The following is a 24,721-nucleotide window of genomic DNA, read 5'->3' as shown; positions in this document are numbered from 1 at the left end:
AAAATTAAGAGTCAGATGCTTAACTGACTGAGCCACCCAGGTGCCCCGGAATAAAAATTTTACAAAGTAATACTTACGCTTTCTACAGTCTACTCAAATATTTTCTAGGCTCTTCTATGTTATTTCATTAAAACAACTGCAGATTGGGACCGTCAAAAGTGATTGCATGATCTAAAGAGTCAGAGTTTCTGGTTTGCACATTCTGACATAATGGACCGTGGCCTCTCCTGCCCCTGGGAACCCCCCCCCCCCCCCCCCCCCCCCCCGCGCTTCCCCCCAGCAGAACAGGCAGTGAGCTCTGTGAGTTGAGGTGAGGGGTAAGGTGTGGGGGCGGGGCAGGGGAGCCCAGGCTTATTTCTTCCTAAAATAGTTCTTTTGTGGGCACACAGTTTCCAGTCAGTTCAGACACCAACTGAAAAAAATCCAGTGGCCCTGAAATAGCTGGATCCCAGATCCAAAAAATGATGAGGCTTATGGAAATATAGAGTTTAAAGAAAGACAGTTACAATGAGAAACCCCTCTTCTTTTTTCCCCAATTCCTTACTAATGGATGTTTAGTGCCCCACCCCCACTTCCCAGCACCACCACCCCTTACCTCAACACTTCATCTTTTACAGGGTAATTCTAGATGAGTTAGTAAGGTCCGAAGAGGACAAATGGGCGCATTGCTAAGAAAAGGGGGTGCCACTTTTGTTTTGGGAACATGGTCATCTTCAAGTTTATGACAGGGCGGGGGGGGGGGCAACCTCTACACAGACTCAACAGAAATCCCACAGTTTCAAAAATCCTTCAAACATGATCCCTCTCATATGCCATTTCTCCCTTTCTCATCTCCGCCAACTCCCTTCAGAGTTCAGGGGCTCTACCCATACCTACTAGCCAGTATGGCCACTTGGCGGACTCTTGCCATATGGACAGGAACGGAAGTGAGGCTTGCAACTTGCTTTAGAGGAAATCTGTCCTGGGATCATTCTCTTTTCCATTCCTGAATCCAGCCCAAGGCTGGATGTGGTGGCAGGTGAGGGTAATGCTGTGTGGGATGGCCGAATAATAAAATGCGAAGAACCTGTGCTCATGGGTCCGCACCAGCTGGATTGCTCATTTCAGAATTGGAAAAGGAAGCCAGTGAAATAGGAGAAACCCAAATTCTTCCTTACCTCAGTTCTCACTTGTGTGCAACAGCTGCACCATGCTTTCTTCGGCTCCAAATATTAGCACAACTTTACCTACTTGACAAAAGTTAAGAGTATTTTTATTTTTTTAATATTTATATATTTCAGACGGGGAGGGGCAGAGAGAGAGGGAGAGAGAGATCCCAAGCACTGATCCATGCTGTCAGTGCAGAGACTGATGTGGGGCTCGATCTCATGAAGCATGAGATCATGACCTGAGCCGAAATCAAGAGTCAGATGCTTAACCGACTAAGCCACCCAGGTGCCCCAAGTTAGAGTAGTTTTAAATATACTGTTCCATGTAGCCATTACAGTAATTCTAAGGGCAGATAAGCATCTTTTTTTATAGGTGAGGAACTTAGCCTCTGATGGAGCTAATGATGGCTGGGCTAGGTCCACCTGAACGCTCAGTCTGTTCATGAATGTTGAGTTGCCATTAAATGAACAGAGCTGTTTGGCAAGTAATGAGTTCTTTGTGCCTGGGGATGGACAAAGGTGGTCAAACATGAGCTGTGGGTATCACAGGAAAGCTTCAAGCACTGGAAAGACAATGGGGCCCGATGGCCCTTGAAATTTTTTCTGAGGTTCCCTTTAATTCTCCGATATTTTAGTGCCTACAACATGGGCTTCTTCCAAACTTTATTTTCTCCTGAACTTTAGAAGTAAAAGAATATCTGGAGAAGCACATTGCTACAAAGAAGACTAGGTAGAAAAATGCAAAAGAATCAAATGAAGAGACTCATGAGATTTTTGAGAATCAAGAAAGGCGAAATTTAATTTGCATATAGGTGTAACCCACACCCCACCTGGCAAGTGTTAGGACACATCACAAACCCCTCTGTTAGAATCACAAATGGCAGCAGATTTGCAAAGTTACTGGACACAAACAATACACTTCTCAAAGTAACACATGGGTCTGTCCATCACGCTTGCACACACAAATAAGAAAGAAATACATTTAAATAATTCTTTGCCAAAGAGAGATGAGGATGGTAATCATGTTGCCTCACATTTGGACAGCACTTTACAGATTACAGTCTAACCCATTTTGTCGTGATGGCAGCCCTGTGAGGTAAGCAGCACAGGATTCACTCTTAGCTCATTTTGCAGATGAGGAAACTGAGGCTCAAGAAGGCTTCGGCGCTAGCCTAAGGTCTCCTAGCTTGCAGATGTAGATCCGGGCCTAGGACTCAGGGCTAGGGCACCTCGTCCAGCTCTTTTACTACTGACTTTCTAGGGATAGACAAAATGGGCTGTGCAAAAGACACTGGTTCAATATCAAGTAGAACTATTCTTTTTCTTGAGCAGATGAGGTCAAGTACAATCAACCTAATGTTAATGTCATGCTGTGTGGTAGCCAAGATGAATACTTTTCTGAATCATCCATGTGTTTATACGTACAACAAAATGACAGTATGATTAGATTTCATTGACCCAAGTCTTATTATCAGGATTCATGTAGTGGCATCTGTAATCAGTCATTATCTAAACTTACAGTCTGGTATCTTATTGAAATGAAAATGAGTCTTGTTCATTTATTCCTTCTGGCTGTGGGCATTAGCCTGGCTCTGTTCTGGCTCTATTCTTTAGTCATAAATAATGTATTATTTATCCCACATAATATATATCCCATATATAATATACCCCATTTCAAAAGTAGTAAAAATGGGAAACTTCACAGGTTAGATTAAAAAAATATTTAAAGCAAAGAGAATCATTTTTTCAGGGGGGATAAAATCAAACTTTGAAAAGAAATCTAAATAAAATCCTTTATTTTAAAATAAACATTGATTTGGCAGGGGGGTGGAATAACCCCTCTATTGTATAACTCTTTTCAGTTAAGAATTTAAAAGTGGCCCAGTCATTACCAACCCAAAGTTTTGTGAGAGAAGAGGAACTGGTCCCTCATCATATACTCCAAATTGGAATGTGATGGATTTTTCTCTTCCAAGTTATTCAGTATCTATGAGTTTCATTTGTTTTTAAGCAGTACTTTAACATGTATGAAATCTAACAAAGTAATGGGGGCTTTGTGTGAGAGCCACTCAAAACTATTGCAACAGTAGTTTAAAATTCTCCCTTTAAATTCCTTCAGAGAAACACTAAGGACAAGTGACAACGTTCTACTTCATGCCTAAGTCTGTCACATAATATACTGGCTTAAGTAAGAGATTTGTCCCTGCAGCAGAAGTGGATGTCTTAGTTAATAACCGAAGGCATCCCCTAAAAGCCCCAAGATAATTTCATAGACAGTACAAAATGTGGGTATTCATCTGAAAGCATGAAATTGGCTTTTACTTCTGATTTTCTAGGTTAATTTGGTAACAATTCAAGTGTTTGCTATTTGGTTGTGAGAAGCTGACCTGCCTTCTACTCTTAGAAATGGGTCTCATATAATGGAATATAGGCAGACACTGCTGGGAGTGGACACTCCAACAGTAAATACAAAGCTTGCAAGGCAGAAGAGGATGAGTGCTTTAACAATCAGAAGAAGCACTGCAAACTGCTCTTGGGGATTTTAAAGGTGACCAAAGTGAGGTTTTTAAAATGCACGTTCTTTTCCCAGATGGTCCAGAAATGGTACAGGTCATGAAAAGGAGCTCCTTGGAGGTGGAGTCCTCACTTTCGCAGATCCAGCAAAGGCTTCAGACTCCAGAAAGCAGGAAGGATGCATAACTCAGTGAAACGTTAAGGGTCACCATAGCAATTGACAGTGCCCGTGGATGACCACTAGGGGGCGCTTCCAACATTCTGCAGGAAATAGGCGAGAAAGCTTTGTCATTCGTTGAGGAAACCACAGCTCTCCAAAAGGGGAGGAGCCTTTGGAAATTCCTCTAGCTCCCATTTTTCTTTAGTAAGATTGGCTGCAGTGCCTCAGGAACATCTGGGTCAGGGAAATAAGGGTCCAAACTTCCCCGGGAAAGTGCACACAGAGTGACCTCTTCCCCTCTGGAAGACTCTGGGGACCTCAAAGCAGACCGCATGGACGTTTCCACATGTTGTTTTGCCTGAAACTACTATGCGTGTGGTCCTGTCACGGATTTTTCTTGGTTTAGTCCACCTTCCAAGACTGGTTTTGAGCCAAGAAAGTTAACCTTTATTTTCCTTTTCTTCTGCAAGACCTTGAGGTGCTTGGTGCAATTGACATGTATTAGTTCGAATGCTCAGTTTTTGAACACTGAGAAATAAATTGCAAGATATGCATTGTTAGGATCCAAACAACCCATGCTTATCATGCATCAAGGTGCATCAACCTCTTATTTGAAACTAAAGAGAACAGACAAGCAGCTTTTCAAAAAAAGAAAAATAAAGCATCCATAAATAACCCTCCTTGGGTTTAGTGCTACACTGTTGGCTAATATGAGCTATTGAAAATATTTTTGGAATGGTCTTCAAATATTATAAATATTTTCTTTTGCTTACGTGGTATTTCACTATATAGCTATGTACAGAGATGGCGCTTACCATGCAGGAAAAATATACATTCTCCACCTCTATGGTACATTATGAAGGCTAGAATTTCCACTGGGTCTTATGAGCCAGCAAGTTGAATTTATTAGTCAGCCATTAGTTATAACAACATAATTAAAGTGCAAAGAAGGAAGGAAAGCAGCCAGATAGATCAGTTTTTTCATGGTCAGCATTAACATACTTCATGCCTCTAAGAGAAAATGTCAGGTGCAATAGGCTCAGGTAACAATAACTCTGTATCTTTTTCTCTTTCTTCTTTTAAAGCAGAGATCTCCCTGAGAAGAGAAGAGGGAGGTAAACATGAGATAGCCCTATTTCTTCAACAACCAACAATCCTGGGAAGAGTAAGGTCACTTCCCCAGCACACGACAGAAGAACTAAGTCCTGCCCTTAGTTTTCTAATATAAGAGCTGTTGAGTGGTTGGTCCCATTTCCCATACACTTCCAGTACTTTCAGTCATAAATATCCCTAAAGTTAAAAACAAAGATGACCGGGGAAGAACTGTCTACCAACAGCACACAGAAGTGTGGGTTTTAAAAAGAAGATCCCATTAAACAACGTTTTAAAAACACAGCCAGTATTCATAGTGAGCCGAAAAATGGTGTGTATAAATCAGAAAAAGTCCCCACATTACTGCGGGGAGGGTGGTGGGGAACAAGCACAGCAAGGTGCAGCGATAATTTTCAAGGATATCTGATCACTCAGCCTAAAACCCCCACAGCGCTTGGTGGCCCTCTGTCCTACCCCACAGCGTTCCTGGGGAGGTGTGCAGGCACCTTTTTGCAAACTCCGCACCTGCCTCTCTGAGGGCACTGGCTTCTTGGGCACCACAGCCCCAGGAGGAAGCCCCGCCCCACCTGAAGTCAGCTGCCAGGCAAGAACCACGGGCAAAGCCTATTGAGTTGTTTTGTTTTTTTGTTTTTTTTTTTTTAAGTTGCATTCACTTGACTTTCATCACGTCTTTCCTATCCTGTTGCCTAAAACCCAAAAAAGCAGTTTCAGAACATGCCATCCCTCCAATGTAAATATTTAGAATGCACTGAAAACCATGCACATGCTTGTACACTGAAATTGCTCGTGTGGTGGTCCATCCCTGAAGAGGAAGCCTCAGCTTTTCTGGAAGCTTATAATAAAGAAAACATAACAGAAGCAGTTAAACCCTAGGAGAAAGTTGGTAGTTGTACCCAAGCCAGTAAAGTGCCAGACAAGCAGCTCAGGCCTTTTCCACAGATCTTTGTCCCTGAGTTCTAACGGAACACGGGCAAACTCTGAAATCTACCTTCTTACCTGCTTCATTACAATGGCTACCAGCATCTCCTATATTACATTCCCTTATGAAAAATGTACCATCAGCTTTACTAAGGATCAGTCTTTTCACCTTCCCACCCAAGTCTGAAGCATCTGTCTTTGACCCCAAACAGCTGGGCTTCCCTGGCTGGAGACAGAATTCCAGTTGGGTTCCATCTTCTTCAGTGGACAAAGGAGACTGGCTTTGTCTCTATCCCTGGTCCACACTGCACGGTGGGAGGCATGGCATGCATGGCTCAGTTCTGTCCATCCCACTTTCCATGAGAATTCTACGGAGTCAGGGGCAAGGCCAGATCTTCAAGCAGGGAGCCGAGGTTCAATTTTTAGTGACAGTTCATACAGCGTATCTTCATCTATGATGAGGGCTTTGTCAAGCAGGTACTGAGTCACCTGGAGGAACAGGGAAATCCGAGCTTTTGGTTCTTACAGAACACCAGTACTCACGTTTTCTGAATGGAATCTGACACAATTAAACATTTTCTCTTAGACACTTAAAAAATGTTATGTAACTTCTTAAAAATCATGAATATTTTCTCATTGTAAAATAAAACCCAACAACAATCACACATTTCCAGTCCTTCCCCAGCTCCTAACCGCAGGCACCACTGCTATCGTGTGGTTTGTATCCTCCAGAGGGTTCTATCTTTCTAGATATTCAATGTACTTAATAGAAATCTTTTTTCTCTCATTAGTGATATCCTACTGTACCTCTTCTTCTGGTTTCATCTCTTCACTGTAAGTCCGGGAGAGCCCTGATTACACAGAATGTCAGTACACAGAATGTTAACTGCTATACAGTATTAACCTGTGATCAGAGGTTATTTAACGATCTCTTATTGATGGGTGTTTAGCTGCTGTCAGTATCCCACTATTACCCAGTGTGACAGTGAAATACAGTGAAATCCTCCTTAGCACGTTTCCTGTGCTCACTCAGGAATGTTCCTTTGGGACAGACAAAATGAAATGAAATGAAATGACACTAAGATAAAAATGTTGGGGCCTGGAGTATTTCCATGGAAATATTTCTTTAATTTTACCGATATGACTTACATAAGTAAAATTAATAGTCTGATCGGTTCTAGCATATATATCACAATACAGGACACCCCCGCTACCCCACGAAGTTCCCTCTTTCAGCTTCCCAGTCAATCTGCTCCCAGAAGCAGCCACCGCTAGGACTTCAGTTACCAGGTATTAGTTTTGTTGACTCTAGAATTTGAGGTAAGTGTGTGCTTGGTGTCCAGCTCCTTTCACTCAGCATAGTGTTTTGAGGTCCATCCACGCTGTGGCGTGTATCATTAGTCTGTCCTGTCACTGCTGAGCAGTGCTGCGTGGTGTGGGTACACCACGTTCGTTTAGCAGTTCATCTGTTTGTGGACGCCTGGGCTATTTCCAATTTTTGGCTATTATTAAGAAACGCTACGAACATCTTATACAAGACTTTCAATGAGCATGTTTTCATTTGGATAAACGCCTGGGAGAGGAATTCCTGGGTCCTAACGTAGATGCATATTTAATGTTTTAAGAAACATCCACACAACACAGTTTTCCAAAGTAGATGAACCATGTTCTTCTCACCGGCAACGTAGGAGAAGTCTGGTTGCTCAGTTCATCAATTTTTAATTTTAAAAGATGATGTAAACTAACCTCCCAAATTGCTGTACCTATAGTATATGAGAGTACCTGGTATCACACACTGTAACTAATGTTTGATATTACCAATATTCTAAAATTTGTGAAAATGATGCCTCAGTATAATTTGCATTTCTCTTCCTTCTCACCAGTGAAGCCGAACATTTTTCAAATATTTACTGGCCATTTTTGTTCTTATTCTGTGAGTTACCTCACCTGTTCATAGCTTTGCCTATCTTTCTACTGAGTTGTTTATACTTTTCTTACAGACGAATAAGAATACTTTTATTCTGTCTCTTTTACATGTTATAAAATATCATCTCCTCCTCTCCTGGTTTTATTTTTGCTTTTTAAAATAATTTCCTTTTGTCACATAGAAGTTTTTAATTTTGATGCAGCAAGCTTAACCAATCTTGTCTTTTGCAGCTCTTACATTCAATGCTTAAGAAGGTGTTTCTAATCTACAGGTCATGAATATTTTGTCCTATATTTTATTCACATAATTTAATATTTCTTTTTACATTTAGATAATGAGCTCATCTGGATTTTTTGTGTGTGTGAATGGTAGCAGATGGAGAGCCAAAATTCCTATTCCATTTACTTGAATGGTCAATTTCTTTCTGGCACTTTCTGTAAATGCCTCCTTTATTCCATATTAGATTTTCATATAGACAAATCTCCATCTTGACTGTATCCCACTCCATTGAATTTGTATTCCTGCACCAATATAGTCCTGTTTTATTCATTCACTATAGTTTTAAGACATGTGTCTGTATCTGGTAGGGAAAGCTCTTTCTTATTCTTCTTATTTTTCAAAAAATCCTTTTCTGTTTTTTTTTTTTTTCCTAAGCTTCCTTATGGGTTTCAGGATAAGTCTGTCAAGTTCTATAAAATAATAAGGAAAAACTAGCTTTAAGTTATATGGGAATCTTCTGTACTATTTTTCTGTAAAGCTAAAATGATTCTAAAAAATAATATCTATTAAAAATGAAAAAAGGAAAGAGAAGGGAAGACCAGCTGTGGCTGGGAGAGAGAAAGAAAGAGGTCTATAAAGTGAGACGAGTCTTGAAAGATGAATAGGGGCCATGTAATGTAACACTTCTTGGACACATCTAGACCTTTTCTTTCTTTATCCTAAGAGCAATGGAAAACCTATAAAATATTTTATGCAAGGGACAAACATATTTTTACCTTGTGTTTCAGAGAGTTCTATCTGTAATTTGTAGAATGGATTTTACATCCTAGAGTGAATGCAAGTAGACCAAGTAACAGATATTGGTAGCTTGGACCAGGGTGGTGGTGTAGACACATTAATGAGAAATACAAAATATACAATTGCTAGAATTTGATAAATTGGGTGTTCTTTTTGCCTGCTTTCTTTCTCTGTCTCTCTCTTTTCCTCTTTCTATCCTTCCTTCCTTCTTCTTTCTCAGAGTTGCCAAAGATTTGTCTGTTTTATTGGTCTTTCCTGTGAGTCAGCTTTTGGTATTATTGATCAACTTTACCACTGTTTCTAATTCATTAATTTCCGCTTTTCTATTTATTAATTCCCTTAACAACCACACAGTATTACCTTTGACTGATGGTCTATTCGATAGCAAGTCTGCTGGAACTGGCGTATCTCTCTGATGATGTGTGATATCTAATAAAGAAACAATAACAACAAAAGCAAAGCAAAAGGATTGCATCACATTCTTCTGGGCCCTACCCACAAGCAGTCAGGCATTTTCTCCAGTGAAGTGTTGGAGCCGTGCCCTATCATTCTCTATGCCCAGGGGTTTCTTGCTCTTCAAAGAGTCACATGAAATGTAAACGGCAAGAAGATATTGCATTCACAATCAGAAGAACAGGTAGCACCGGATGACCTCAGGTTCAGCAGGTGGTTTACCTCAGGTGGTAAACTCTGGGTGTTATTTTCCTGGGCTCCTTGCTTCTAACTTGGTGCTCAGAACCTGGTTGTCCAGCACAAAGCTTTCAGCACCTATCACTGCTCCATCTTAGAGAGTCATCCCTGGAGTTATTCCCCACCCCTTTGTCCACAATGCAAGCTGCAATACCCCTGCTGACAATCAGCCACATCACGTATTAAACCTGATGGCCCCAACTCTTTCACCTCAAAATGAAAATGCAAACAGTAACCTCCATGACTTAGCCTCCCTCTTCTCTGTAAGCCATTGAAGTCATCAAAATAGGCTGATTATGAAATTACTACCCACCATTCTCATTTTGGAGAAATTGACAAGGCCTTCCTCAGTAAAGTTTGGTGTTCCTTCTTCAATAAATGCTAGGTCTGTCAGGTACATCCCCAGATAAGGAACAGCTGGGGGGTTACAGCTGCAAAACCAAGGAACACTGTTGTCAAGCTCATTCACAGAAATATCGAATTCCCTCCCCTGTTTAACAGGATGTAGTATACTGCTTCAATCCTGAAGAATAAAGTCTTTTAATCCCATCTTCAGAAGCAGTCTCCTGATATTAAGAGTTTTAAATACATCTCACAATAGACTATAATAGAAAATTACAGCCCATACTTTACAATGTGTTTGAGACAATGGCGCATTCAAACAACAGGATGCCTTATAGACAAATACAAAACAGGTGCTGGCAGTACTTGGAAACTAGCCGTACGAGCATGTAGGAACCCCCTGAGCCCTCACCTCCTTAGAATGTAAACAGGAAACTTTAACGAACTGGGTAGGAAAATCAATGTGATTAGAGCTTGTAAAGCTTGCGTTCTGATTTAGTTAGTATTTCATTGTTTTAGAAGGTATAGACTTAATTAATATCACGACCGCACACTACATAGATGCCTTGTGTTTGGTTTTTGAGGGGGGTGCACTTGGTCTTCTCAGAGTCAAGAGTGAGGCCATGGACTTTTGGACCAGAGACAACTGGGTCTGAGTCCCAGTATGACCACGTACTGAGTGATGCTGGTCAACCTCTATGAACCACAGTCTCCTCATCTGTAAAATGGAGACAATAAAACTTATCTCTTTAGTTCACTGTCAGGCTTAAATCAGACACATGGAGCACTATGCATGGCGTCTGTCATGGAGTAAGGATCTGGTGTAGTTCTTCTACTGCTGTTGTTGTTCCTACAAGTCTTCCGTTTGCTTATGGCATCACAGGACTAACGTTTCCAGAGCAAGTCAAGTATGTGCAGTAGATCATAAGAAAACCAGCTGCAGGAGAACAGGTTCAATTCTCTCTCTCTCTCTCTCTCTCTCTCTCGGTCTGTCTCAGGAGACAGTAATGACCCAGCAATAAAAGGCCACAAATACATAACAATAATTAATAGGTCCTAGAATATTTTTGAAAAGTCACAAGAAATCATGTGCTGTGCTTAGATTAATAAATATCAAACCAAGAAACTTCTTATAGTAAAACATGTTTGATTTTATAGTAAAAGCTGGCTGGTGATGTTTTCTTCTTGCTTGGGACAGTCTACATGCCATGAGTATATCCACAAGACACTGTATGCATAGTATTTCAAATGAAAAGAAAAATTAGGAAAATATCTAGGTGATGGAAGTTATTTCCCATTTGTTTTTCTTTTCAAAGCAAAGTAGGAGGCAGGCCACTATGTGTATATTGTAAACATTATTTAAATATATTTTTGCATTATGAATAACTTAATAATTAAAATAAACATACTTTTTAAGGGTTTCTCTGAGATTTTTAAATCTTCCTTCAGATGAAACAGTCTTCTGAAGTTTGTCCATTAGAGCTTTTGTCTAGAAAGAAACAAATAAATTAGTATGTCATGAAAATTTTCCTATGTTTTGACAAGACAGGTAGGGTTACCAAAAGATGCTCAATTCCCTTCTACAGTGGCTGGGGCTGACACCTTTGTCAGACTGTTGTTATGTGACAGACATGCGGCATTATGGTTAAATTTCATGTTAAAAAAAATAACATGTGGAGAAGAGAAAGTGACTACACTGTTCATTTAGCCAAAGAGAGGAAAATCCATAGAAAAAAATTGCAATGGCGCAAGAAACAAGGATTTAAAGAATTGACAAAGCACTGTTGAATTAGGGAACCTTAAAGGAGAGGTCTCATGTCAGGTGGTTTTCAGGGTGAATCTTTCTGCGTGTTAATTTCCAAATTATCAAAACACAGACTTGGTTGCTTGGCTATCTTCTACTACAAACCCCTTGTTTTGTGATCATAGTCATCAACTTGTTAGAGAAGTATAACTGATGTTTGCCAAGAAATAAAACTGTTGTCGACATCGATCTGGAGTCTCTTCCACGGACATGGGAGAATGGTAGGGTGGCCCTTGGGGGTGATGACCCACCCCTGGTAACACCCATGCCCAGGCAAGGGAGCAGGGACACTTGGAATGCCCAAGCTGGGACTCCTCAGATGACTCTGCTTTAGTCTGGGGAGGAGCTGCACGCTTCAGGAGAGCTTTCAGAATGACTCAAAGGGCTGCCTTCCTCATCCTGCTTCCTGAGGACTCTGAAAGAGGACAGCCAGCAAGGTCTGGGCAGGGGTGGAGGGATAGGAGGGGGCTGGGCTGGGCTGGGCAGGCCTCCTGCCTGGCCCAGAGCTGGCCTTGGGTGAAAGAAGCTGCAGAAATATAGTCTGTCCTAGAGCCACAGACCAGATTCAGTGGGCTTCATAGTGCACATTTACCAGGCCTTCTGGATGTCGCCCAGACTGGACTCAGATCTGAAGAAGAGACAGCTACAGAGCAGACAGTATGACGAGAGCATCTGGAGCAGGGCATATCTGCAACCAGGCACTACCTGTTGTGACTAGACTGAGGTCCTAGGCCCCAGAGGATAGTCCATCACCCATCCTAAAGCCCCTTTAGATGATACATATATAGGTGATTGAAATGGTATTTAATTTATTATGCCTATTTAATGCCCCTACAGGTAGTACATTCAAATTTGAAAAAAAAAAAAAAAGACTTTAATATTAGTCTTATCACCCCTACTCCTTAGTCCATTATCCCTGAAGCTGCATCCTGTCAAACACATAAATATCACTTAAGTCAACTATGGGGAAGGCCTAACGTTTCCTTCTTTTTCTCTCAAGTTTTTAAATTCCAGTTAGTTAACGTAAAGTATAATATCAGTTTCAGAGGTAGAATTCAGTGATTCATCACTTATACACAACACCCAGTGCTCATCACAAGTGCCCTCCTTAATACCCATCACCCATTTAACCCACCCCCACCCGCCCACCTTGTCTCTAGTAAGCCTCTCAGTTTGTTTTCTCTAGTTTAGTCTGTTTTCTCTTTGCCTCTCTCTTCCCGCCCCCTCCCCATATTCATCTGTTTTGTTTCTTAAATTCCACATATGAGTTTGGGGCACCTGGGTGGCGCAGTCGGTTAAGCGTCCGACTTCAGCCAGGTCACGATCTCCCGGTCCGTGAGTTCGAGCCCCGCGTCAGGCTCTGGGCTGATGGCTCAGAGCCTGGAGCCTGTTTCCGATTCTGTGTCTCCCTCTCTCTCTGCCCCTCCCCCATTCATGCTCTGTCTCTCTCTGTCCCAAAAATAAATAAACGTTGAAAAAAAAAATTAAATTCCACATATGAGTGAAATCATTCAGTATTTGTCTTTCTCTGACTGACTTATTTTGCTTGGCATGATACTCTCTAGCTCCACCCATGTCTTGCAAATGGCAACATTCCATTCTTTTCTATGGCTAATATTCTATTATATATAAATATACCACATCTTCTTTTTCTATTCATCAGTTGATGGACATTTGGGCTCTTTCCATAATTTGGCTATTGTAGATAATGCTGCCATAAACAACAGAGTGTATGTATCCCTCCGAAACAGTATTTTTGTATCCTTTGGGTAAATACCTAGTAGGGCCACTGCTGAATCATAGGCCTAATGTTTTCTTAAAGAAGATTTAAGAATCCCTTGGTACCAACTTCAGATGAAAAAGAAATAGGGGAAAGTGAATGAAAGAGAAGGCAGAGGAGTGACTTACTGACCTCGAGGAAATGTGACAATGTGTGTGACAGGATAATATGCTCTTTGTATCTAATGCCCAATGGCTGAGGCCAACATTGTCTTAGGGGGAGGCAAAAGCTAGCCACAACAAGGGCATCAGTGTCCAGCTTTTCGATTCTGATACAGCTGTCTGAAACCCGTTTTAAAAACAGTATTTCAACAGCCATCATAACAGAAATCTCTCAAAAAAACTAGGAAGAGAGGATAGTTTCCTCAATTTTATAAAAAGCATTTACAAAACACCTACAGCTAGCATTATCCATAATGGTGAAAAACTTAATGTTTTCCCCACAAGGATGAAGACAAGGAAAGTATGTCTTTTCTCACCACCCTAATTCAACATAGTATTGGAAGTTTAGCCAGAGCAATAAGGCAAGAAAAGGAAATAAAAGGCATATGAATTAGAAAGAAAGAAATAAGACAGATCCTATTTACAAGTGACAATTGTCTATATAGAAAATCCGAAGGCATCTACAAAAAAGCTCCTAAGACTAATTAGTGAGTTTAGCAAGGTTGCAGATACATCACCAACATAAAAAAAAAAAAAAAAAAAATCACATTTGTATATACTAACAATGAACATGTGGAAACCAAAAATAAAACCACAGTAATATTTAAAATTTCCCCACAGAAAATGAAATATTTAGGCATAAATCTAACAAAACATATACAGGACTTGCATGCTGAAAATTTCAAAATGCTGGTTTAAGAAAGCCTGAAGAAATGGAGAAACATACTGTGTTTGTGGACTGGAAAATTCAACATAGTAATAAGACTCAACATTGGTTTAATGAAATTTCAATAAAAATGTCAATAAAGGGGCACTGGGTGGCACAGGTGATTAAGTGTCTGATCTTGATTTTGGCTCAGATCACGATCTCACGGTTCATGAACTGGGCTCTGTGCAGACAAGGCAGAGCCTGCTTGGGATTCTTTCCCTCCCTCTCTCTCTGCCCCTCCCATTCTTGATCTCACTCTTTCTCTCTCAAAATAAATAAACATTAAAAAAATCTCAATACAGTTTTTTTAGACATAATTTTTTTTACTAAAATTTATATGGAAAGTCATAGCACCTAGAGTAGCTAAAATAATTTTGAAACGGAAGGATAAAGTGGGAGGAATAGAGAAAGAACTCTCAGATCTCAAAGGTGAGAAAAAAATCCAATTAAAAAATAAGCTGCAGACATTTCATTGAAGAGAATAAACAGATGGTAAACTAGCATATGAAAAGATGTTTAACAACATTAGCCATTAGGAAAATGCAAATTAAAACAATAATGAGATATCAAAAGGGCTAAAATAAAAAACTGTGATAACACCAAATGTGGGCAAGAATTTGGAGAAACTAGCTCACTCATACTTGGCCGATAGAAGTATAAAGTGGCTCAGCCACTCTGGAAAAGAATTTGACAGTTTCTTATAAAACTAAACACACAATAACCATATGATCCAGCAACTGCACTCTTAGGCATTTATCCCAGAGAAACAAAAAGTTATAGTCACACAAAACCTACACATGAATGTGCACAGCAGTTTTATTTGTAATAGCCCCCACCCGAAAACAATCCAGATGTTCTTCAAGGGGTGAATGGCTAAAACGTCCTGTATTTATACCATGAGTACCACTTAGCATTAAAAAGAAACTAAATACTGATACATGTAACACCATGAATGGATCTCACGGGAATTTTTAAAAGGGCAATCTCAAAATGTCATATACTGTATGATTCCACTTGTATAATGTTCTTGAAATGACGAAATTTTATAGAGATGGAAAACAGATTTTTGGTCGCCAGGAGTTAGGGAGGGGCAGGGAGGAAGCAGCTATGGCTATAAAAGGGTGGCAGGAGGGATCCTGGTACCAAAACTGTGTTGATCTTGACTCCTGTGGTAATAAAAGGGCATAAATGTAAATACTCACAGACACAAATGAGCGTATGTAAAACTGATGGTTTGAAGGAGGTGAGTGGACGTTTCCAATGCTAACCTCGCGGGTGGGATATGTTTATACTTACACAAGAGTTTACATCGGGGGGCAACTGGTGTAGGGTGTAGGGGATTTCCATTATCTTTTACAAACTGTATGTGAACCTACAATGATCTCAACACATAAAGTGTTTTTTTAAAAACAGTACTTATAGAAGCTGTGGCTTTTATTGGCAAGGTCCAGGCTTTGTTGACAGAAAAAGAATTTGCCTCTGGCACCAGTAGGATGTGGAGGAGTCTGGAAAATTCCCCCAACGCCCTTTGAGAGGCCCAAGGTAGCTGTCTGCTAATAAAGGTAAGCCTGCCCACCACGGATCACCAAGGGCAGGGAACCCTGTAGGAAAGGAAGGACACACCCGATTTCAGAGGACCAGCAGAGCCAGTGAGAGCTGAAGGGCAGCTGAGCTCAGCTAAGCCCTCAATCGCTGCACCCCTTTGATGGGCAGACCAGGCAGACCATACATATACCTGACATAGGCAATTCGCGGCAGCCCGCACCCAGCGACCGGCTAGCAGAAGGCTACAATAGGTGGGTGCACACAGCCTCCCTCAAGCCTGGAGGAGCCCTTCCCAACACCCACCAACACCCAGGGAGAAAGCCAGGAGAAAGGGCACAGAAGAAACTGATTTCATTTGCACGTTGAAAATATTGAATGAAAATGAACAAACTGAATCCAGTTAAATGAAAATTAAGAGGGTTTTCTGTACATCTGAGTCATTATGCCAAAACTTTACTATATAAAGGACAAACAAAAAAAAGTGAACATTGAGGTCCTAAGGCATTCATACCCTTGCTTTGGGGAGAAAGAATGGATCTGCAGGACATCTCTGTGTTCACTTGGAATCAACGTATGTTCTCCAAATAATTTTGGAAACAACTCCAGCCAACTACACTGTTTGAAGTTGTCCCAAATATGTTATAATGAATGTTTTGGGTTGTGTTTGCTTTTCTAAATTAACCAATTAGAAGTGCACATGAGTGGAATCAATTAAGTGGTAAGAACGCAGTAATTACCCGCACTGGCACCTTTCTTTGGCAACTGAGCTGCTCGATTCAGTTAATTATTTCCTCATTAGTAATATTTCTCTTGGCTCTTGTCTCCCGGCCTCTCCTCTCGGCAGCGGGATGTGTCACACGCTGGTGCTCACCTGCTTGGACACCTTGGCCCAGGTTTTCTTCAGCCTATAGATGGCACTTCGGTTTAAGGCCGAGGTGATCTCCAGCACGCCATTGTAGTTGTGCAGGCATCGGCAAATGTCCGCAACTGCCACCCACTTCTCTATTGCGTTGGCACGGGAGCTGATATCGGCATAATTCATTATCTGGGAGGCCACCAGGTTGCTCATCTGAGACAGTGGAAAAGCCAAGAGAGACCAGCCAAGAGTCAAAGCAATGCATTCAGGCAAAGTGCCTAATTTACCCACGGAAATGTCAGGAAAGCAGGGTGCTGAGGGACAGGGAGATCACAGTCCGTATTTAGATACCAATCTTCTGAAAAGACTGAAGCGTATAGTAATAATAACAAGAAACTAATGGGAACCTGTTGATCCTCAGAGTGAATAGGAGGGATTGTTTGGAATCAACATGTTGGGAGGAAAGGATCACTTTTTTAATCAGTAATTTTGATGAAGGAGTTATTTCCAGTAATTGAGGAAATGAAATAGAATAAGCTGATCCTTGAGGAATGGCGATCTTCGCTAATTACGGGTTTCACTTTTGGGGGGGGAGGGTGCTCTCCACATGCTCCTTCGCCCCCAACATGTGGGGACCAGGAAGCTCCAGTTATCACGGGAAAGAAAACACATTTACCCCCAATCAAATCAAATTCTAACCCAATACACTTTGAAGCCAGACACATTTAGGGAGAGGGGACGAGAGAACATTTATTCCTTTTTATCTCCCTGGACTTGTTTCCATCAGAGTTAATAGGACTTACAGTTTCAAGGCTAAGTACTGTAATTCTATTAATTGAAACCAAGAGAAAAAGAGTCAGCAGCTGAAGCAGCTCAATATTTAGAATATGGAAAGGAAAAGAACAGCTTAGGACTGATGACTAACAGAGAACATAGGATATGTAATCTTACATCCATACACTTAATCTAGTGGGTATACCCATTCTTTGACCATTCAATAGGTATGTTAGATCTCACAGTGACTCAGAATTATCATTGTATATATTCATTAAAAAAATTTTTGTACTGAGCTCCTAGACAAGGCCTTCTTTTAGGTTCTCAAAACAGGACCAAATAAATGAGAATACCTGATCTCAAGGCACTGAGCCTAGTTAGGCAGCAAGGTGAAGGGAGACAGACATAAACAAGTAAATATCACATAGTGAAATGCAAAGCTAGGTCTGCATGGAGGGGTTTGAGAACATGGAGGTAGCATGGGGCATTTGGCCAAGTACAGAGGAGGCTTCCAGAAAGAGGTCATGCCTGCACAGAGTCCTAAAGGCTGACCAGGAGTTAGCCACTGCTTTCCATCAAAGGAGAAGAGCATTTGGAAAGGAACAGAGGTAGAAGGCACGGTGTAACAGAGGATCTTGCAGGCATCTGAGGAGCACAAGGAAGCCATGAGAGGCACAGACGCCAGGTAAGCAGGGCTCCTATAGGCCTGGTTGAGCAGCTGGGACTGTATGCTGAAGGTGAGAGGAAGCCACTGGCAGAATTTTGTTATGAAAATGGTATAATTAATTGGTCTTCCAGAAAGGTAACTTCTGTGACACTGTATGAAGAAGGGACTTGGGGGACAAGGAGATGGCAGGGGCGAGAGTGAGTTAGGAGCTCCTAAAGAAAATGATGAAAAATCAAATCACGGACATGGCAGTGGGAAAGAAGGGGAAAAGAAGGGTCTGGGAAATATGTAGATTTAGGGTTCACTAATATGTTCGGGAGCGAGATGGGATGGGTAGCAGAGAAGGAGTCAAAGATGACCTCTAGGTTCTATGCTTGGATGAGTGAGCGTGTGGTCTTGGCCACTACCCAAGACTAAGAATAAAGCATCAGATGTAGAAGTAGGCTTGGCAGGTCTGGGAGGTACCAATGAATGATAAGTTCCATTTGCAATCTGTTGAAGGCACAAAATGAGTGGCCATCCTGGTAGACACATGAGAGTCTGGAGCTTGGGAATGAACTTCTGATTTGATTGTTCATTATATCCCAAGTGTATGTAGGCACAGACAATACAGGCTTGTTTTCTACAGCAGGGGCTCTGCTTCTCAGACAGTAGCCTACAGGGGCCATGTGTCCTGTCCTTTAGGCACTGGGGCCACAGATGCTCATCATGAGATAACATTCACTCAGCGTATATGCACTCTGCATGTACCCTGTGCAAAATACCATCTCGGGAATTTGTTGTTGTTTTGTATTTTGATTCTGGATGACTTATTAATTTACCTACAGGGATCCTGATAGTCTTCTTCTTCTTTTTTTTAACATCATAATTATTCCTTTTACTGTTATCTAGTAGAACTGGAAAGGGAGCCTTCCCTTTGCCTAGATAAGCCTGAAGATACTCCCACATATGTGGTTCTGCAAAAGGACTGAGATGATTAGAACAGAACCAGTTAGGAGTTAGGAGTTGGTGGGTTTAACAGCAAGGCCATCTTACTGCTAGAGAAAAGCAGAGCCGGGAGATGGACTGACAGCTGGTCAGCAGTGTGCACAGCTACAGCAACACTGTAATTATGCTCAAAGGGGTCCCTTCCAAGCCTGGAATGCATATGTGCTGAATGTTCAGTAATAATGAGGGTGATCTGTACTAACCCAACCTTACTGTCACGAGCACCCCTGGGAACCGGTGACACATGTGCTATTAGAACTAGTCAGTGTATGACCATGAAGTAATGATGATTATGCTAAAATAATAGCAGCGACCTATGCATTATTGAGCACTTGCCAGACTTAGGCACCACCAAAAGTGAACCTCATGTCTGGAAGTTAAATGGAACTTACTACACTTGGAGCTCTTAGAGAAGATATAAGCTTTTTTTTTTTTTTTTTTTTTTTTTTTAACATTTCATCAGTTCTGTTTTAGAGAAGGAGTCTTAAGACCCTGACTCATCTTCCTACAACATGCCCACATTTTATTTTTATGGCTACTCACATCATTGAAGTGCTGGCTGGTTTTCATAATGTAAGGTGTTCTTTCATTTTTATCCAGCTTCATCCACCCCTGCCCAAGAAATTCTCTGTAAGTTCAAAACAGAACACAAGACCAATTTAGTTTCTTAAATGGTGGCTATGATCCTGAACAATGAGTATGATTATTATATACATTAACTTTGACATTGCCCAACATCTAGTGCTCCTGACCGACTCAAATGAATTTTTGCTCATCTCTAGCATTTTACCACTCGATGTCAAAAGAAAAAGATTTTTCAATTTCCACCTTTTTCTTAGAAGAGTTTGAACTTTGTAAGGATTACGATCATTATAAAAACTTCTCTGAAAGTGGTAAACAATGGCCAACACAGAAGGAATAAAGTACTAATTCAGAAACCAAGACTATTTTCACTGGATCAGCTTTAAAAAATCTTAAGCCTTGGGGAGCCTAGGTGGCTCAGTCAAGTTAAGCATCTAACTTCAGCTCAGGTCATGATCTCACAGTTCATGACTTCGAGCCCCACAAAGGTCTCTGTGCTGACAGCTCAGAGCCTGGAGCCTGTTTCATATTCTGTCTCCCTCTCCCTCTGTTCCTCCCCACTCAAGCTCTGTCTCTCTCAAAAATAAATAAACATTAATAAATAAATAAATAAATAAATAAATAAATAAATAAATAAATGAAAAATCCTAAGCCTTAGCAGAAGGTCGAAAAAAATCCATCACCACCAAAAACGTTAACCAAGAACAACATGTTTTCCTCCACTTTGCTCTGATATTCTCCAGGACAATGTCAATTCCACGGGCAGGGATTTTCCTTTATTCTCCCCAGAGCCCAGAACGGTACACATGGTAAAGGCTGAATAAACAAACACTGTTGTTACCACTTCATGTAGTGAAGGCAGTTACAGGGGTGGGAGCTCAGCCTGGTGGAAGGTCTGTCTTCAGAATAACATCCCTGCTCCTTCACTTCACCCATGAGCAGGCCACCAGATCACAGCAAGCAAGGGACAATCAAGCTGGAGCATACAGGGATTATTTTGTATAGGCATTACAAAAAATAACCTGAAATGCAATTACTCTGACACAGTCTTAATCCAGAAATGTTGGCTGAGTCCCTGCAAAGGGTTTTTTGTTCCTTCATGTTCCTGCAAGGCTGTTGGACATAAAGGTGTGCCAGTTCCACAGACAAAAATAATTGGTAGATGTTCCCATCAGCAGGGTGGGGACAGAGAGGAGAAGAGAGGAAGGGTCCCAGGAAGGGTTCCAGGAAGAGACCACCCATGGGTGTTCAGCCTTTCTCTTTCTCTTCCTCCACAGAGGTCATGTTCATCTCCCCACCAAATCCCCACTGCACTAGAGGGGAGTCAGGAGGTGGGGCGGGGGGCAGAGGCACTGTGGTTTCTAACTCAAGTCTTCACTCCAGTAGTCACTGGTTCATTTGTAGAGCCAACAGGCCACATTCCTTCCCTTCATCCCCTGCCCCGCTTGTTCATGGGTAGAGAGAGGGGGAGGGGAAGAAGATAAAACGCATAAAAGAAAAGTCTGCAGGGGCATCTCCTGGCCTCGCCCCTTATGCCTCTCTGACACAGCTGCAGCTCTGACCACCCATCGCCATACCTGACTCTCCATCATCACGATGTCCTCTTTTCTACATACAACATGGGTCACCGTTCATATCTCATGCCCAGCCCCTGCTTTACCGGCAATTTAGCTGTTTCACAGAGGACATGTGCCAACAGTTATCATTTGTCCAGACAAAGGCCTTGTTTGTGGAGCTACGGATTGTTACAGCTTGAAGGGGTCTAAAGGCCCTCTTCATCCGCTACATGGGAAGATTAAAGGGCAGCAGTGATACTGATGCTCGTTACTTGGCAGCTCATGCGGCACGTCTACGCTCCACATGCACCCCGTGCAAAGCTGTCTTGGGAATCTACGCTGCTGCAGCGTCTCAAAGCTCAGCAATACTTGTTGGCTCGTGGAAGTGGGTGAATAGTTGTAGCAAAATGTATAGCTTCACCCAACATCGGTGCTTCTCAACGTATTGTCTTAGATCACGCAATATTGTCTGGGATTCCCACTGAAAATGCAGTTTCCTGGGCCTCAAACCTCCTAGAATCACAAATCTCAGAAGGAGGTATCTAGGAATGTACATTTTTAACAAGCTTCCCAAATGATTTTAGACACCATGAAGTCTGAGAACCACTGTTACAGCCATATTGAGGTTTCTATAATGCAAGGATGTGAGAATACGAAGAAATTCACATTCCACGGGAACTACAGAACAGAGAGAAACACAAGAGTGACCATCTTGATAGTCCTCAGTGTTGCCAAATCAATATTTCTAGAATAAACTGTGACCAAAAGGCATTCAAGTGGGACCAAACCATTGTAAGATTAAGACTCACACCTCTGTGCACACACATCTGCCTTAGGAATAATGGCGGCTCTAAGCCCACAAGTCCTGCCTGAGGGAGCCTGCAGCTGTGAGGGCCACACTCACTCGTAGGGAATGCTTCTGAAAATGATGTGGTCCAGGAGGGTGATCTGCTCAGCCAGCTCCATGGCTGACAAGGTCTCAAAGCACTCGGCCTTCGGACAGTCTGTCTGCAAGAGAGGAAGGTGGGAATGAAACACACCGAGAGCGAGGTACCCAGCAGCTCAAGGCAGCTGCTCAAGAACAAAGTCCATCACAGATTGGGGCTACAAAGAAAATGGCACAAAGCTCAGAAACATCAGCCAACATTAATATCATGGACCAACAGCTAAACCCCAAGTCGAATTTAGTTCATCTCACAGTGCTTCATTGGTAGAACTACGGTTGAGCATCCAGGTATCAGTTATGGGCAAGTTGTTTGCCTCTGAGAAGCAGTCTGCAAATAATCATGCTGAATAAGACCATGGCTGGACTTACCAGTTGAATTATATCCTCTAATTTTAGGTGGATGTCATCTTGATCATCTTGTGAAAGGGCCCTAAAAAATGAAATCAAAGTATCATCCATGGAAAGAAACATGCCAGGAACAAAATGACAACATGCACTTGGTTCTCCCTGGGTGGGAAGCTGAGGGGTTCGGGTCCATGAGGCTGTGCTGCCAGCTGGAGCCTGCAGAGACATAAGCTGGAGACAGGAAGTCAAGGAAACAGAAAAACACACACGTTAGAGGCACAGGAAGATCATAGAGAGAGCTGGCTTATGTCGAGGAGCCAACTTGTTACACACAAGGTTGTAAATAAAACATCCATAATTGGGGCGCCTGGGTGGCTCAGTCGGTTGAGCGGCCGACTTCGGCTCAGGTCATGATCTCACAGTCTGTGAGTTCGAGCCCCGCGTCGGGCTCTGTGCTGACAGCTCAGAACCTGGAGCCTGTTTCAGATTCTGTGTCTCCCTCTCTCTCTCTCTCTGACCCTCCCCCGTTCATGCTCTGTCCCTCTCTCTGTCTCAAAAATAGAAAATAAACGTTAAAAAAAATGCATAATCAAGGTGAACCCGAGCGTGAGCTGGTGTGCTCTGCACTACCGAGAGGATCCAGGCTGTGAGTTCAAGTATCCTGCGATCCCATCAGTCAGAGATTCCAACGGGCTTGAGTGCCTCATCCACACTCCTCTAGCTCCCACCCTGGCCCTTCCGTGCTGATGCTGAGGCAGAAGAGGCAGAGGACCCCCTCCCCGTGCACATGTAGACAGAAGCTCAGAGAAGTTCCTGGTTGGCAAGAATTTGAACAGTGCAAAGCAGAAGCCAGCAGGTAAACTCTTTTCCCTTGATTCCCAGATGGACTTTCCCAAGATGCATTTGGTGCTATATCCCCACACACAGAGTTATTCAGCTCTCAGTATTTTTTTTCAGTGATGAATGACTGAATAAATACATAAGTTAATGAATCCTGAAGTGGGTGCGGGTTTCAGAGTGGGAGTGACATTTCATGTCCAACAGAAGTTCAGAGTCCAGGAGAATTATACTGATTACATAACTTACCATCTGGGCCAAGCATTTTAAGCCTTCCAAAATGAAGACACAATCACATATTAAAAATACTGAAATATTTAAACAGTCCCAAACCATGTAGCCTGTCTGCTGTAGGAAGGTAGTTTTAAAAGAAATAATGGGGGCACCTCAGTAGCTCAGTTGCTTAAGCGTCTGACTCTTGATCTTGGCTCAGGTCATGATCTCAAGTTTCATGACTTCGAGCTCCATGTCAGGCTCTGTGCTGACCGTGTGGAGCCTGTTTGAGATTATCCCTCTCCCTCTCTGCCCCTCCCCTGCTTGCACATGCTTGCACTCTCTTTCACTCTCTCTCTCTCTCAAAATAAGTAAATATACTTAAAAACTAAAATAATGATGTGATGTTCTGTTGTGTTCCGAATTGATGAAAACAGAACTACAACCCTCAAAAATACAAAAGCAACAGAGATAGGGTACCATATACACACTACATGCCAGCCGTGCGTTAACCATCTGACAAACACTCTCTCTTGTGTCATATGAGATCCCTTTGAGGTAAGCATTATGAGGTCCATTTTACAGATAAGGAAACCAAAGCTCAAGGGAACTGACTAACTTGCCCAGGGTTTGGTCAGCTGTGCTGTCCTGTTGCTCTTGCTTATCTTAGGCAGACTTATAAAGACACCTCTTCAAGGCTCCAGCAGAGAGCACACATCCAGAAACGTCCAGTCTCTTTCCTCTCTTTTCCTCTCTTAAAAAAGCTCTTGGCTGTTTAGCAGAGGAGCAAAGGACTGTTTACCAAGGAGAAGATTCCTTCTAGATTCTAGGAGTGGTGGTCCTCTTCTTAGCAATGAGCCATATCATTTGCAATCAAAAAGAAATATTCATAATACGATAAAAGGCAGATTGAGGTGAGGAAAAAATAAGCAAACACAAGTCTTTCTCCAAAGATTATTAAATCCTACCTAAGGATTACACACACGGGATAAAAGTGACTATTTCCCAAAGCTTATGTCATTCTTTCCAGGGTAGTCTGGGTTCCTGGAGAGAGATCGGTGGCCACATAACTATGTGTACCCATGGAAAAGATATTTTTTAATGAGGCTGGGTAATATTCTTTCCTTGGA

The 24,721-nt window shown here is 42.0% G+C and overlaps 1 protein-coding gene across 4 annotated transcripts in view; it reads right to left on the bottom strand.

Moving 5' to 3' along the window:
• Positions 1–1,919: 1,919 nt before the first annotated feature.
• The window catches only part of RASGRF2 (Ras protein specific guanine nucleotide releasing factor 2), a 241,081-nt gene continuing 218,279 nt past the window's right edge, over positions 1,920–24,721 (bottom strand). For all 4 annotated transcript variants that reach the window (XM_045497080.1, XM_045497084.1, XM_045497075.1 and 1 more), the window contains 8 exons: positions 22,566–22,626; positions 22,155–22,258; positions 19,656–19,740; positions 16,700–16,897; positions 11,239–11,318; positions 9,801–9,918; positions 9,158–9,226; positions 1,920–6,342 (listed from right to left, as the gene is read on the bottom strand). In XM_045497080.1, the coding sequence (XP_045353036.1) occupies positions 6,250–6,342; positions 9,158–9,226; positions 9,801–9,918; positions 11,239–11,318; positions 16,700–16,897; positions 19,656–19,740; positions 22,155–22,258; positions 22,566–22,626 (808 nt within the window). In that variant the 3' untranslated portion in view covers positions 1,920–6,249. The remainder of the gene's footprint in view (positions 6,343–9,157; positions 9,227–9,800; positions 9,919–11,238; positions 11,319–16,699; positions 16,898–19,655; positions 19,741–22,154; positions 22,259–22,565; positions 22,627–24,721) is intronic.

This window comes from Leopardus geoffroyi, chromosome A1 (assembly GCF_018350155.1).
Source record: "Leopardus geoffroyi isolate Oge1 chromosome A1, O.geoffroyi_Oge1_pat1.0, whole genome shotgun sequence".
Taxonomy (NCBI): domain Eukaryota; kingdom Metazoa; phylum Chordata; class Mammalia; order Carnivora; family Felidae; genus Leopardus; species Leopardus geoffroyi.
This window is presented reverse-complemented; position numbering and strand designations above follow the sequence as displayed.